The sequence below is a fragment of the Pleurodeles waltl genome, chromosome 6 (assembly GCF_031143425.1).
Source record: "Pleurodeles waltl isolate 20211129_DDA chromosome 6, aPleWal1.hap1.20221129, whole genome shotgun sequence".
NCBI lineage: Eukaryota > Metazoa > Chordata > Amphibia > Caudata > Salamandridae > Pleurodeles > Pleurodeles waltl.
This window is the reverse complement of record NC_090445.1, coordinates 1,706,438,470-1,706,454,254: the sequence shown is the minus strand read 5'-3', so window position 1 is coordinate 1,706,454,254 and position 15,785 is coordinate 1,706,438,470. Positions and strand designations below refer to the sequence as shown.

Sequence of the window (15,785 nt, the reverse complement as noted above, 5' to 3'; positions counted from 1 at the left end):
GATAATGAACCAATTTGCTAAGACAAGGGACAGGGCTTTCTCAGTTCCTGCAGTGAGAAACATAACACACATAGTAGTGAAATGTTGTCTTTTAATTGTATTTACCTTTGTTACTCAGCTGTCTGCACAAGACTATATCAATTAATCTTGCTTTTTAAAGTGGGCTGCTCCACCTATCATACATTTTGAAAGGTTTGTGGTTGACTCATTGGATTATGAAAATAGTAACCTTACTCTATATCTAATGTAGGAAGAAAATTCCACTGGGGTTAAGTCAAGCCAACAGGTTTGATCTAGGGAACGGCAAGTAAACTTAGTTTCTCCATCAAAGTACTGTCATTGACATTCAAAACAATAACTCAAGTTTTTTTAATAGAAATATCTCTTTTCAAAAACTGTTTGAAAACAAATGCTTATCTTAGGCGATAGGTTCAACCTGCTGAACCAAGAGATGATTTAACCAAAATCATTTATTTCACAAATTAAAAAATAGCTGAAATTGTTCATTGCATTTTTTTTGTTGTGCCATGAGAGGAGTTCTAGTCTGGTTATTCATATATGCATGTTCTATAGTTCCTTTGTGTTTTCACATTTTGCTTCTCTCTGCTTTCTTGCAGCTCTCCGACACTCCTCGAGTAGAACGTTATAGTCAGCTTCTGAATGTTCTTAACAGCCGCAAAGACAGGTAAAGTTCATTACCAACACCCATAATCTTCATCCCTCAGCTATTTTAGTATGTAGAAATAAAATTCTCCTTTTGGTGGAAGATGTAGGTTGTTGAATCCAGATGCCTGAGGGCGAGGTACTCCTCGTGCTCTCCTATTCTGAGTTGGCGCCGCTACGACCTTAACCAAGGCTCTGCCTGTCTTCCTCTGAAACGCCATCTCCTCTGCTGAACTTGCCACCACCACAAGTAAGGGCACATATATTGCATTCCTTATCTGGCACGGATCCAGACAGTAATTACAGTGCAGGTGATGAAATTGGGCTGAATTCTTATGATGACTTTCAAGGGTCCAGTGATCTTGATGCATCCCATGAGACGGGCCTCCTCTCAGTTGCTGGTCCTGCCACTGATGAGACTGTTTCTTATGCAATGTCCATGCCTAGGGCAGCCAAAGTTCTTGACCTCCAGCTCTCCACCTTGGAGGTCAAAACAAATGTTTTGACAGGAGTGCTCCAGCCGGGTCAAACATCCACTGAGCCCCTCCTGCCCTTCAGTGAGGCACTTATAGATACCCTTTTGGGGGCTTGGGCTAAACATTGCACTGGCACCCCAGCCAATCACCAGATTGCAAGATGCCCTGCCTCTGGTGATCCTGCATTCTTATCTCCGTACCCCTCTCCTGAAAGCTTGATGGTGCAGACTTCTACAGGTCGGACGAAACCTAATACCAGGCTACCCCTCCCCCCCCCCCCAAAAGGGAGTTCATGGGGTCTGTGGACCTTTGGGAAGATGGTATGTTCTTTCTAGCTTGACCCTCAGGTCTGCTAATGACATCTGCCTCCTGGGTTGCTGCTCCCACGCTCTTTGGGATTCGGTGGCTCATGTCCTCCCTGGTGTTCCAGAATTCCTTTTGTGATGCCAAAGTGGGACTTGAATTTTGTCCTCACTTTTGTGATGTGCACCTCTTTTGAGCCACTGCACAGGTGTTCATTAAGTCTTCTGACGTAGAAAACATCTTTCTCATCACCATAAAGTTGTCTAGGCATGTGAGCGAGCTCCAGACTCTTCCGGTCAATACATTGTACAACATTCTTCCAAGATAAGTGAGTGATGAGGATCTGCTTTTCCTCTCTGCCGAAAGTAGTCACTCCATTTTAGTAGGTCTGTAGAGGGGAGCATTTTGGCCTCTTGCTCCTCCAGGACATTTTTGTCTGAGCCAGTTCAGACTCACCATTTCGGGAGGTACGACTGTGCTATCTATTCACAAGGTGAGATATCTGTGGTTAGAAGAATCCAAGTTACTTATCTCTGGTAATGATCTTTCTGGTGGATACTCTTAACCCAGGTTCATTACAGATCATCTCATCTCCCTGTTCTGTGAATTCGGCTGTTTTTTTCCATCTAAAAAGATCCGATTTTAGGGATCAGGAAACTGGTCATGTCAAACTGTTGATAGGCTCTGCACTTAAGGGAGGGATAGTCTAAAATACGCAGTTTACTTTTGTACGAACCAGTGGCGCTTATGTGCAGTTCAACTTGTCACTTTTGGAGCGGAATGATGCCATCTAGCGAAATGCAGGAATACTGTTTTAAAGTTTACAGTTATGGTCTGATGCTCCGGAAATATATAAAGGTATATAGCTTGTCTGTGAACGTTTCTGTGCCAAAGTTAAAAAAAGGACGCCATCTCAAATGAGCAAATCTTGTAGATGGAAACTAACTAAGAAAACAGCTGTGACTTGAGTGTTATTGGAGTTTTACTGGAGTGGAGGGGTAACGATCTTGGCAGATTACTGCACCTTGCACCATGAACCCTGCATGAAACGGTTGCATCCAGGCAGCCTCTTAATTGGTGGGAGTCTAATAGTGGAACTCTTCTCATTCCTCTTGGCCCACTTGACCGTGTTCATTTTTCACATTTTCCCCGCCTGAAAGCCTTATCCATTGGCTGGCACCTAACTTGCACCTACTGTGTTCGTTATGTTTTGTTTTCCCTTGTAATTGGGAGCATAATCGGGTTCTGAGTAGATTACAGGGGGCTTACTTCAGTCACCAAGACTGATGCTCCTCCCATTACCCGGGCTGATGAACTGATTGACAGGTTAGTATCTACCCAGTTCCAGAGTACTTTTGACCTTAATTAAGGGTACTGGCAGATTGCCCCAGCTGAAGAAGCAAAGGAGAGGTCAACATTCTCCACTCCAGAGGGCAGCTACCAATTTAAAGTGATGCCCTTTGGACTCAAGAATGCCCCTGTCATCTTCAAGTGGTTGGTGAACCAATTGTTGGCTGGTATGGAGGCCTTCGGTTCTGCTTACTTGGATGACATAGCTATCTTCAGTAGCAGCTGCAGGTGCCAGATAGGGTAGAGGTCTGTGGGGTACTTGGGACACCTGGTGGGCAGGAATAAGGTGCAGCCCCTCCATGCCAAGGTAGAAACTTTAATGCCTCGAAGCCCCCCATAATTCAAACTTGAGTTTAGAGCCTTACAGGATATTACAGGTGGTTCGTCAAGGGATATGGCACCATTGTAGCCTCCTTGACTGAGCTGACTTCCAAGAAGCAGCACAGAAAAGTGATTTGAACTGAGGCATGCCAGAAAGCATTTGATCCCTAAAACAGGCCATATGTACAGCTACTGTGCTCAAAGCCCCTGACTTTCCCTGTCATTCATTGTCGTAACTGATGCTTCTGAGCATGGCATAGGGGCAGTTCTTTTCACAACTTAATGATGAGGGCCTAGATCGACCTGTAGCTTTAATCTCTGAGGTTACTTCTCCAAGAACAGAAATGGAGTGCTATTGAAAGGGAAGCCTTTGCTGTGGTCTGGGCACTTAAGAAGTTAAGGCCATACTTGTTTGAGACTAATTTCCAGATTCAGATGGACCACATGTCTCTCAAATGTCTAAGGCAAATGAGGGTGAGAATCCAAAATGTGTTTAGGTGATCCTCGCCCTACAGGGAATGGACTTTACAGTGGAACACAGACCTGTGTCAGACCACACCAGTGCTGTCCCCCCACTTTCAGCTGGGGGGGACACTTATTAGACCTGACAGATATAGGGTGCCTTCCCCCAAAAAAATTTGCCTGCTTGCCTCATACTTTGCCGATTTCTTTTTCAGGGCCTTAGGACTCTGAGCACTTCACCACTGCTGACCAGTGCTAATGTGCATGTACTCTGTCCCTAAAACATGGTTTGATTGGTATATACGTAATTAGCATATTTGATGTACTTATAAGTCCCTAGTAAAGTGCCCAGGGCCTGTAAATTAAACAATACTAGAGGGCCTGCAGCACTGCTTGCTCCACCCACTTAAGAACCCATTCACAACATTTCCCAGGCCTGCAATTGCAGCCTAATGCAGTGTTTAACTGCTAAATGGACTTTAAATTTAAAACCCCTTGCCTTAAACTCCCCTTTTGTTACATTTAAACCACCCCTAAGATAGGCCCTAGGTAGCCCATAGGGCAGGGTTCTATTTAATTAAAAGGCAGGACATATACCTTTATGTTTTACTTGTCCTGGTAGTGAAAAACACCCAAATTTGTTTTTCACTACTGCGAGGCCTACCCCTCCTATGACATAACATTGAGGATTCTTTATGGAATCCTCTTTACTGGTAAAGTCGGATGTATTGTTAAAATTTTTAAAATACCACTTTTAGAAAGTTGGATTTTTCCTGCTCTAAGGCTTGCGTGCCTGAAGCCTATCTTAAAAAATATGTCCGGGATGGGGTGACAGCTGGGCTTGTGCAGTCCCTCGAGACAGCCACAAAGGGAGCGTAGGTGTGACTGAAGGACCATCAACTTCCTGATGGGACATCTTGTGCAGGATGGGAGGAGGGGCTGGCCACAACCCCACACTTAAACCTGAATAAGCTGTGTCCTGACCCCCTACAAAGGACTGCTGAGTGAGTGAGTCTCAAGCCAGGACAGGAAGGGAGGACATCTGTGCACTTCAAAGCCCTTCTTTGAATTCTCCCCCACCTCAAAGGCACCCTTAAGCATAAGAACTGAACTTCTGACCCTACCACCTCAGACTTGTGGATACTCTACCAGAAGAATAATTGCTGTGCTGCTACAAGGACTGCTACTCTGCTGGATTGCTGCTCTGTAAGAACTGCTCTCCTTCCCTGAGTGAGGAGGACTAGATACACAGACTTGAACCCTGAACCAGAGTGACTACAAGGGCTTGTTGGATTGGCTCCTGTACTTCTGAAGTCTCAGGGACACAAAAGACTTCCAACTCATCACCTACAGCACCTGGACTCTGCTATCCTTGAGTCTTCCTTTCCAGTCCCAGGCCATTGGTAGTGGGTATAAATTGCTGCTCCAGTCCAGGATCCATGCATCAATACCGTTGCACTTCTTGGAACTGGTGCATCTCCATTGACGCTGACACATTGCTGCTGCTTCGAGGATTGGGGCATCACCTCCCGTTCCCATGCATCTTCAACTTTGTGTGACTTAGAACTGATGCATCCCCTGCATCCCAAGGATTGACGGATGCATATCCTCCCTTGCTTCTCGACTCTTGTTCTCTACGTCGATGCAACCACAAACTAAAGTACTGTTTTAGCAGGGCAAGGCTGGGCCCTGCATCTGACCTGCGCTTCATCAGTTCCAGCCTGACTTTTCAGATTAGACCCAGTCCATGGTGACAATATAGCCCTGGTTGGTATTTTATGCTTCTGAGCGATACAGTTAAGCTTAATATTTAAAAATTCCTATCTCAACTTCCTCTTATTGTATTTTTGTCATTTTTGTTTTACTTTCTTCATTAAATTAAGTTCTACTTTTCTAACCATGTGTGGTATGGTTCTGTGTTGTGTTGTCACCGTTCTACTGTTTGAAGCGTTGCACAAATACTCAGAACTTTGCCTTTTGAGTTAAGCTTGACTGCTCTGTGCCAAGCTACCTGGGGGTGAGCAGAGGTTAATTTAGGGAGCCTGGTGACTTAACCTGACTAGGATTGTGGTTCCGGCTTGGACATGGTGCATACCTCTGCCAACCAGAAACTCAATTTCTGACAGCTACCATCATATATTACTGAAACAGTCTTGGAGTGCTTTATCAGGTTTCTAGAGAAATGTCACAGTGTGACCACCCTGTAAGGAAATGCCTTCCTTGGCGTGGTTACACCATGACTTTTTGCCTTTTGTTGATGCCAGTTATGATTGAAAGTGTGCTGGGACCCTGCTAACCAGGCACCAGTGTTCTTTTCCTAAACTGTACCTTTGTGCCCACCATTGGCATAGCCCTGGCACACAGATAAGTCCCTTGTAAATGGTACCCCTGTTACCAAAGGCCCTGTTGCCAGGGAAGGTCTCTAAGGGCTGCAGCATGTCTTATGCCACCCTGGGGACCCCTCACTCAGCACATGCACTCTGCCTCACATCTTGTGTGTGCTGGCAGGGAGAAAATTACTAAGTCGACATGGCACTCCCCTCCGGGTGTCCTGCCCACCTCTTACTGCCTGTGGTATAGGTAAGTCACCCCTCTAGCAGGCCTTACAGCCCTAAGGTAGGGTGCACTATACCATAGGTGAGGGCATAGTTGCATGAGCACTATGCCCTTACAGTGTCTAAGCAAAACCTTAGACATTGTAAGTGCATGGTAGCCATAGAGAGTATATGGTCTGGGAGTCTGTCAGTTATGAACCCCACAGTTCCATAATGGCTACACTGAAATCTGGGAAGGTTGGTATCAAACTTCTCAACACAGTAAATGCACACCGATGCCAGTGTGGGATTTATTGTCGAATACACCCAGAGGGCATCTTAGAGATGCCCCCTGAATACCAATCCGACTCCCAGTGCTAGGCTGACCAGTTTCTGCCAGCCTGCCACAGCCAGACGAGTTTCTGGCCACATGGGGAGAGTGCCTTTGTCAATCTGTGGCCAGGAACAAAGCCTGTACTGGGTGGAGGTGCTTCTCACCTCCCCCTGCAGGAACTGTAAAACCTGGCGGTGAGCCTCAAAGGCTCATGCCTTTTGTTACAGCACCCCAGGGTATCCCAGCTAGTGGAGATGCCCACCCCCCCCCCGGCCACTGCCCCCACTTTTGGCTACATGACTGGATGAGAGAATGAGGAAAACAAGGAGGAGTCACTCACCAGTCAGGACAGCCCCTAAGGTGCTCCGAGCTGATGTGACCCCTGCCTTTATAAATCCTCCATCTTGAGTTTGGAGGATTCCCCCAATAGGAATAGGGATGTGCCCCCCTCCCCTCAGGGAGGAGACCCAAAGAGGGTGTAGCCACCCTCCAGGACAGTAGCCATTGGCTACTGCCCCCCAGACCTAAACACACCCCTAAATTTAGTATTTTGGAGCGACCCTGAACCCAGGAAATCGGATTCCTGCAACCTACAACAAGAAGAAGGACTGCTGACCTGAAAGCCCCGCAGAGACGGTGGAGACGACAACTGACTTGGCCTCAGTCCTACCGGCCTGTCTCCAGACTCAAAGAACCTGCACAGCGACACATCCAACAGGGACCAGCAACCTCTGAGGACTGCCCTGAACCCAAAAGACGAAGATACTCCCGAGAACAGCGGCACTGTTCAAAACCTGCAACAAAGAAACAACTTTGAAAGAACTCTCTCTTCCCACCGGAAGCGTGAGACTTCACTCTCTGCAACGATGCCCTTGGCTCGAGTTCAGGGGAATCAACACCGCAGAGAGGACTCCCAGGCGACTACGATGACGTGGGCACCCTGAGTCGACCCCCCCCCCCCCTTGCACCCCACAGCAACACCTGTAGAGAGGATCCAGAGGCTCCCCCTGACCACGACTGCCTGGTAAGAAAGGAACCGACGCCTTGACCAAGCACTGCACCCACAGCCCCCAGGTCTGAGAGAAACCACCTACCAGTGCAGGAGTGACCAGCAGGCGGCCCTCATCCTAGCCCAGTCGGTGGCTGACCCGAGAAGCCCCCGTGCACTGCCTGCATCGCCTAAGTGACCCCTGGGTCCCTCCATTGCTTTCAATAGTAAACCCGATGCCTACTTTTCCTACTGCACCCAGCCGCCCCTGTGCTGCTGAGGGTGTGTTATGTGGACTTGTGTGTGTCCGTGTCTCCACCCCCCCCTACCCCCCCCCACCCCCCCACCCCAGTGCTCTACAAATCCCCCCTGGTCTGCTGCCTGAAGACGCAGGTACTTACCTGCTAGCAGACTGGAACCGGAGCACCCCCCTGTTCTTCATAGGCTCCTATGCGTTTTGGGCCCTCCTTTGACCTCTGCGCCTGACCGGCCCTGTGTTGCTGGTGCTGTGGGTTTGAGGTTGCCTTGAACCCTCAACAGTGGGCTGCCTATGCCCAGGAGACTGATTGTGTAAGTGCTTTACTTACCTGAGAAACTTAACCAAACTTACCTTCCCCAGGAACTGTTGATTTTTGCAGTGTTCACTTTTAAAATAGCTATTTGCCATTTTAACCAAAAACTGTGTGTACTACTGTTTTAAATCAAAGTTCTATACTTACCTGTGTGAAGTACCTTGCATTTTATGGCCTCACCTCAAACCTTGAATCTTGTGGTTTTAAAATAAATTAAGGAAATATATTTTTCTAAATAAAAACTATTGGCCTGGAGTTAAGTTTTTTAGTGTGTGTTCCTCATTTATTGCCTGTGTGTGTACAACAAATGCTTAACACTACCCTCTGATAAGCCTACTGCTTGACCACACTACCACAAAATAGAGCATTAGTATTATCTAATTTTGCCACTATCGACCTCTAAGGGGGGGACTCTTGAGATAGTATATACAGAACCAACTTCCTACACACTCCATTTGAGAAACTAACATTATCGCCACCCCATGCTCCAAGCAGGACCAATAATCTTTTTGTGTTTATTACACGTTAGACAAAGCATGTTCATTGAAGGAACTAGTCTGCTTTACAGAAAGCAAAAAAGTGATACTTAAATACACCCGTAAACGTTGCAGTAATCCTACAAAAAGAACTTGGGGCTTGATTTAGGCCTTGCCGGAGGGAAATAATCAGTCACAAACGTGATATATATCTCCTATGGGGAATCATAATATGGTGGATAAAATATCTGTCATGTTTGTGACAGAGAATTTCCTCCGCCAAAGCCTAAATCAGGCCCAATGTGTTATGTGCATTGTGAAGGAAGAAAACAATACTAGATTCTTTTAAGAAGGTGCACCGAATATTTTAGATGTAGCACCCCAAATCGTATTGTTTGTCTTGATGCTGTGACTCTAAACAAAACAGCCTAAGTTTAGTCAATGTTTCCCTGGTCCATTGAAGATTGAGTTGCCCTCCATTGAACTAGTTCTTGATTGCGAGTTAACTTCACATTATCCTTGCGCTACAGGTTTATATCTGGTAAGGAGATAAAGAAAAAGAAGTGCCTCTTCGGCCTACACAGTCGTGTTCCACCGCCAGTCCCACAACACCTACAGGAAGATACCAGCCCTGAGTCAGTCACAGAGGACGATGAAGGCCCGGAGGAATTTGCATCTCCGGCGTGCAGAAGGTTTGCATATTCCTTTTTGTTTTTTTAATTTTTTTATCCAAAGGTGCAATTTATTCAGTGTGAGTGTGTGTGTGCTTGCGTGTGCGTGCTTGTGTGTCTGCATGCATGGGCGCCTGCACTGATTTTTAGCTTTGGGTATAGTCTGGAGGTCTGCAGGTCCTTCGGTATTCTCGAGTGGCAACTATCTGAAAATCCCATATCCAAAACTTGATGATCCAAGTTGATCCCTGCTTGCACTAAGTTACAGTGACACAGTGTGACAGAGAATGCAGTAGACTTGATTGAAATCTGTTTTGTTTTCCTTTCGTTTTTTCCCCATAACACACCCTTTCTCACTAAACATTTTATGCGGCATTTCAGTGACTTGTATAGTGACATAGAAATGTGTAATAAGTTTAGGAACCTCAGTAAAATGATTAGAATTTTCTCCTCTCTGTGATGCAGCATGGTTATAGTTTCTACCTTCTGACACCGTATGTCATGTACAAGGGGTCACTGCTGCTGAGTATTGTCATTATTCTTTAACATTTGGAATGGTGTGCCTGGGAGTGTGGATGCAGTCTAAGACCTCCTAAGCAGACCAGAGTATATGTACAAATGTATTCCAGGCCTTAGCACAGATGGTGTGGGTGCAGCCTAGGTGTCTTCTGGATTGTTGGTTGTGGAATGTACAACCCCTGTCAGGGAACCAAGGCTTGGTGCTTCCCCAGTAGTGATTGTTCATTTTTAAGGTACAGACGTTGTATGATTTCTGCATTCATGGGCATGCACCCACTAAGAAAGTGTATATGTGCGCTCCAGGGCATAAGTAGTAAGCATCTGGGCATGAATGATAGGTACATTTGTAAGTACCGTTCATGGGTAACAGGTGTGTGACAATCCATCTTCCCACTGGTAAGCTATGAAATAATTTTGATGAGGTCCAGAATTTGTTAATTTAGAAGTACTGACTAGGCTTCATAAATACTGCACAGGCTTATGTATGTGATGTAAGGGGATAGCAGCTCTATGGCTAAGATTAGATTTAAATATGTTTCTCCTTTCAAGGGCTTCTTCGTTGATGTCATAAGCACTGAATGGCCCCATATGTGTGGTGATATGCAGAGCACATTCATAAAACAAATAGAAAATAAACAGATTTAAAATAAATAAAAAAATGTGCAGCCTATCTTTGGGTTATATTGGTCAGATACCTTTTGCTTATACTATCAGGCTTTAAAGTAACAAAGGCAGGCAGTAGAACATCTCTGTTAACCATTAGTCTTTCGGTTATTTTTTCCACCTATCACTGGCTGCAGCAGTTCCTAGAGAAGAGTACAGGGGTGCGAAGTAAGCATAGGGTAACAGGAATATTGGTATTAGCCCTGCAGAGTGGAGACCTAGAAGTGGAGGAAAAGGCACTGGTTTTAATAAACACAATATGCATAATAACATTAAACTCTTATTCTGTAAAGGTGTAATATAATTTACCTCTCTGAGTCCATGATGTGGTAAGGAACACAAAAGAGATTGTCTCCAGATGGCAGAATAACAGTAGGTCATCAGCCAAAGTCTGAAGCCACGCTGAAAGAAGGTAACAGAGTTGCGAAATCAGCACAAAATGGGAACCGATGGAAGGGAGCAATTAAAGTATCAGAGGTGCACAAAGAAGGGAAAAGATGGATTCAGACTGAATGCCAGGCAAGTAAATCTTCCAACACACAGTTTCTAGTGCCACCTTCTTACATTGTCTTAGCGTACTATGACCCAGTAGTGTAAGTCAACCTGTTTTCCCTATCCAAGATAGCGCTGGTGGGTGTCCATTATGAAGTGGTGTGAAACACCTTGTGGCATGTTCTTCGATATGTAAACTTCTCTTCCAGGGGATCCTCATCAATAGTCATAAACATTGAATATTCCCGCCCTTGTGCGGGGACCCCGGAGCATATATATATAAAATACATACATATTATCATGTGTAAAACAGCAATGCAGGCTATAATCATAAATAGGCTAAAATGCTTTATTTCTATGCAAGTTCTTTTTTTTTTTTTTATATTATAAAATCACAATAGATCATAAATATCTACCTAAGCCCCAAAAACTGGACTTAGGGAAGTAAACAGCAGTAAATAGCAGAGAAAAATAGAAAAAAACCACATTGAAAAACAATGAAGCATTCTTAGCCAATAGGCTGCATGCAGGTTAACACAGGAGAACCATAAAAACTTTGGCACCGTGCCTTTAAGACCCTGAGCACCTCCAGTATCCCACCATGCCTCAGGGGTGAAGGGAAGGTGACAGTTGGTTCACAGTTAGGTCAGTTCTTTTTTCCGGCTTCTTCTGAGAGGATCCTGGAGCATTGAGCTCTCAGTTTTTCTGAGTTTTTCTTCAGAAAAATCCCTAAAAATAGTGTTTTTCCTGTTTACTCGACAGATAACATCTTTTGTCTGAGTTTGGCAGTCTTTTCTGACAGAAAATGCCATCTCTTTTTGTAAAATGTCCTTCTTGTGGGAAGCAGAAAGCCCAGTCAGACCCACACTCTCTGTGTATTGTCTGCCTGCCACAGAGTCACTGTCCTGACACCTGCAAGTATTGTAAGAAGATGTCAAGGAGGACTCTCAAAGACAGAGAGAAAATCAGGCTGCATGGGCTTCAGGAGAGGAAAAAGTCAACAGCCTCTTCACTTCCCAGGCCTCCAACAGAAGGAATGGCCAGATCGACGTCGACAGGTAGGATTGTGCCTGTTTGTTCTCCATCGACGTCATCGTTGCCACCGTCTCACCGGCATAGATCGCCGTCGACGGTGTCCAGACCAACGTCGAGGGACAAAGCGTCGAAGCATGGACAGCACAGGGGTACATCTCCGTCGACGGCAGGCCATCGTTCAGCGTCGAGCCATCTCCGGCGCTCCCGTTCGCCGTCGAGAACGTCTCGCCCCTTGGCGTCGAAGGATAAGACGTCAAAATCGCCACAACGGCATGAACATCCGCCGTCGGCCACTCGACGTCGAGGCACACGACGGCGAGTAGGTCCAGATCCCGCGATCGACGCTCGGCGTCGAGACATTCAACGTCAAGGCTTTCGACATCAAGACCTTCGACGTCGAGAACAGCCGAGCCATCGCATCTTTCGACGTCGAAGATGCAATCGACGTCGACACAACCTTCAGCTGTGTCACAGGCAGTAGAGCCAGCGGATAAAGCTCCCTCACCGGTGGTCTCTATACGGAGTGCATCATCCCATTCCAGAGCGGGCTCATCGGGGCATGTTTCTCCCATCACTCTATCACCTAGATGGTTAGAGAGCCTGAATAGACCGGCAGCATCCCCGGATTCCCAATACTCTAGGATGTATTCTCCTACTGCCTCATTACCTAGAACGCCATCGCCTACAGCTAGAGCAGGACGGGCTCGTTCTGCTCCTCCTCAGCCGACCACAAGACCTGCACACTCTGCTACAGCTTCTCGTAGCAGGTCTCGTTCCCGAAGGAGAACCAGGTCGCGAACACCACACAGAAGATCACCCTCTTGGTCTTCTTCAGGATCGTCTGTTGGGCGCTTCTCCCCCACACTGACAGATTCTCCACCTGCTAGGATCTCACCGGTGGATGATATCACCACTTTTAATGAGGTTCTTTTAAGGGGAGCGCAGAAACTAAATATTGAGGTACCGGAGCCGGCCACCTCATCCTCAGTTATCTTTGAGACTCTACAACACAGATCGGTCTCGAGAAAACTGCTGGCACTAGTACCGGGTTTGCTGCAACCTACTATGGACACCTTTCTGACTCCAGCCACTCTCAAGTCTGCCCCGGCTAGGATTCAAAAGAAGTACAAAGCTCCGGAGCAAGATCCTTTATTCCTGCGGAAGGATCCGCCACCGGACTCTGTTATCTTAGCCGCAGCCAGAAAAACACACTCTGTGGCATCATCTTCCACAGTCCCCCCGGATAAGGAGAGCAGACACCTAGACTCCCTGGGGAGAAAGATGTGCGGTACGGCGGCATCTGCTATGAAGGTCTCCAGCGCCTCAGCACTTCTGGGCAGATATGACCGCTCTCTGTGGGACTCACTCCACAGATTTACAGAGAAGTTGCCCAGGGAAGATAGACAGGACTTCCAGGAAATCTTGCAGGAAGGGGGCCTAGTATCTAACGGCGGCGGACGGGGCGGATTTGGCTGCGCATGGGTATGCGCACGGAATCTGCGCTAGGAGGTCTTCCTGGCTACGGCTCACTGGTCTGAAACAGGAAGCACAACAACGGATTTTAAACCTCCCATTCAGCGGGAATTCGTTGTTCGGTACCCACGCGGATGAAGAGATGGCCCGAATGAAAACGGAGGTGGACACTATGAGGGCAGTGGGCCTGGAACGTAAGAAAGACTTCAGGCGGAGGTACAGGCCGTACGACAGACGCCCATTCCAGCAGAGGGTTCAAACCCCTCACTGGTCTCAGAGGCCACAGCAACGACAGGGGCGTCCCCTGTTTCAGGCGCGTAGACCCACAAGAGACCGAGGGGCAAGTAGACCTCAACAGTCTACAGCAAAGACACCAACAAAGCAATGAAGCATTGCTTCCCTCAGCACTGTGCACCACTCCGGTGGGGGGAAGTATTACGCATCATCTTCACGAGTGGCACTCCATCACAAAAGAGAAATGGGTGCTCAATATTGTCGAACATGGCTATTCTCTTCTTTTCAAAAAACCTCCTCCACACTTGCCACCAGCAAGATGTTTTCCTTCTCATCTCAGCCTGCTACGCAAGGAAGTTCTTGCACTCCTACAAAAGAAAGCTGTAGAAAAGGTTCCACCGGCACAAAGAGGAAAAGGGGTGTACTCCCGTTACTTTCTGGTGGCGAAAAAGGGTCAACAGGGCATCTTCAGGCCAATTCTGGACTTACGGCTCCTGAACAAGTACATAAGAAAACAGAAGTTCAGGATGCTAGCCCTTCACCAGATTGTTCCGCAACTGCATCAGGGAGACTGGATGTGCTCCATTGACCTACAGGATGCATATTTTCACATCCCAATAGCATCCAAACATCGGAAATTCTTACGTTTCCAAATAGCGTCACAGCACTACCAATTCAGAGTCCTACCATTCGGCCTGAAGTCTGCACCCCGAGTTTTTTCAAAATGTGTAGCAGTAGTAGCGGCACATCTTCGAAGACAAAAAATATTCGTCTACCCCTACCTGGACGACTGGTTATTGAAGGCTTCCTCTCCGGATCAGGCGAGAAAACATCGAGACATTGTACTAAGAACTTTCGAGTCTCTAGGTCTTCAAATCAACCACAACAAGTCAACCCTGATTCCAACACAAAACCTCCACTACCTGGGAGCTATACTAAACACAGAGCTCCAAAGAGTGTATCCTTCGGAGGAACGACTTTTATCGATCCACAGGAAGTGTCAACAACTATTAAAAGCCGATGCACCTACTGCTCGTCAGGTGACATCGCTTCTGGGCTCCATGGCTTCATGCATCTTCATTGTCCCGAACGCCAGGCTACACATGAGGCCCCTTCAGGAGGCATTAGAGAACAACTGGAGCCAAAAGACTGGTCGCTGGGACGACAGAGTGCGACTACCAGCAGCGGCTTTTCAATCACTACAATGGTGGATGCACAGACCTCACCTGTCGATAGGTTCTCCGTTTCACCAGACAATTCCAGCCGACACTCTGGTAACGGATGCGTCTCTTCAGGGTTGGGGTGCTCATCTGGGTTCCTTCCAAGCTCAGGGTCTGTGGTCCGACAAGGAAAAGAACTATCACATAAATCTACTGGAGCTCAGAGCGGTCCATCTGGCTCTCAAATCTTTCTCTCCATTGGTTCAGGGGAAATCTCTCCTAATTCAGACAGACAATACAACCACAATGTATTATCTGAACAAACAGGGGGGAACAAGATCACTACCTCTATCTCGAGAGTCCCAAACGATATGGCATTGGCTCCTGGCCAGGGGAATGTCTATCACAGCGGTACACCTGCCAGGTCAGCAAAACGTAGAGGCAGATTTCCTGAGCAGACATCTAGAAGACGCGCACGACTGGGTCCTACACGACGAAGTCGCCGAGGACATCTTCGGTCAATGGGGTCGACCCCAGTTGGATCTCTTTGCAGACGAAGTAAACAAAAAATGCCCAGACTTCGCATCCAGGTTCTGCCGTCCGGGATCTCAAGGGAATGCCCTGTTGATCAACTGGTCAGGGATATTTCTCTACGCCTTTCCACCGATTCCCCTCATACCGGCAGTAATCAACAAACTTTACAACTCCAGAACCAGAATGATTCTGATAGCGCCACAATGGCCCCGCCAATTCTGGTACACGGATCTATTCAACTTATCGGAAAAACCTCACAGGAGGTTGCCGTGCAGACCGGATCTCCTGAGCAGAATGGAAGGCAGAATCCTACATCCCAACCTTCCCTCTCTGAGCTTGACAGCATGGCTCCTGAATTCCTGCAGTATGGGCACCTAGGGCTCTCACAGGAGTGCATGAACATCTTGAAAGAGTCAAAACGACCTTCCACGCGGCGTTCTTACGCTTTTAAGTGGAAGAGATTTTACATCTGGTGCTCTCAACAAGGTATAAACCCCATACGAGCTCAGGAGGATGTCATACTGT

The 15,785-nt window shown here is 47.0% G+C and overlaps 1 protein-coding gene across 3 annotated transcripts in view; it reads left to right on the top strand.

The window, feature by feature from the left end:
• PHF1 (PHD finger protein 1) overlaps positions 1 to 15,785 on the top strand; it is a 607,606-nt gene that overhangs the window by 438,503 nt on the left and 153,318 nt on the right. For all 3 annotated transcript variants that reach the window (XM_069241858.1, XM_069241855.1, XM_069241857.1), the window contains exons 10-11: positions 618 to 685; positions 9,010 to 9,171. In XM_069241858.1, the coding sequence (XP_069097959.1) occupies positions 618 to 685; positions 9,010 to 9,171 (230 nt within the window). The remainder of the gene's footprint in view (positions 1 to 617; positions 686 to 9,009; positions 9,172 to 15,785) is intronic.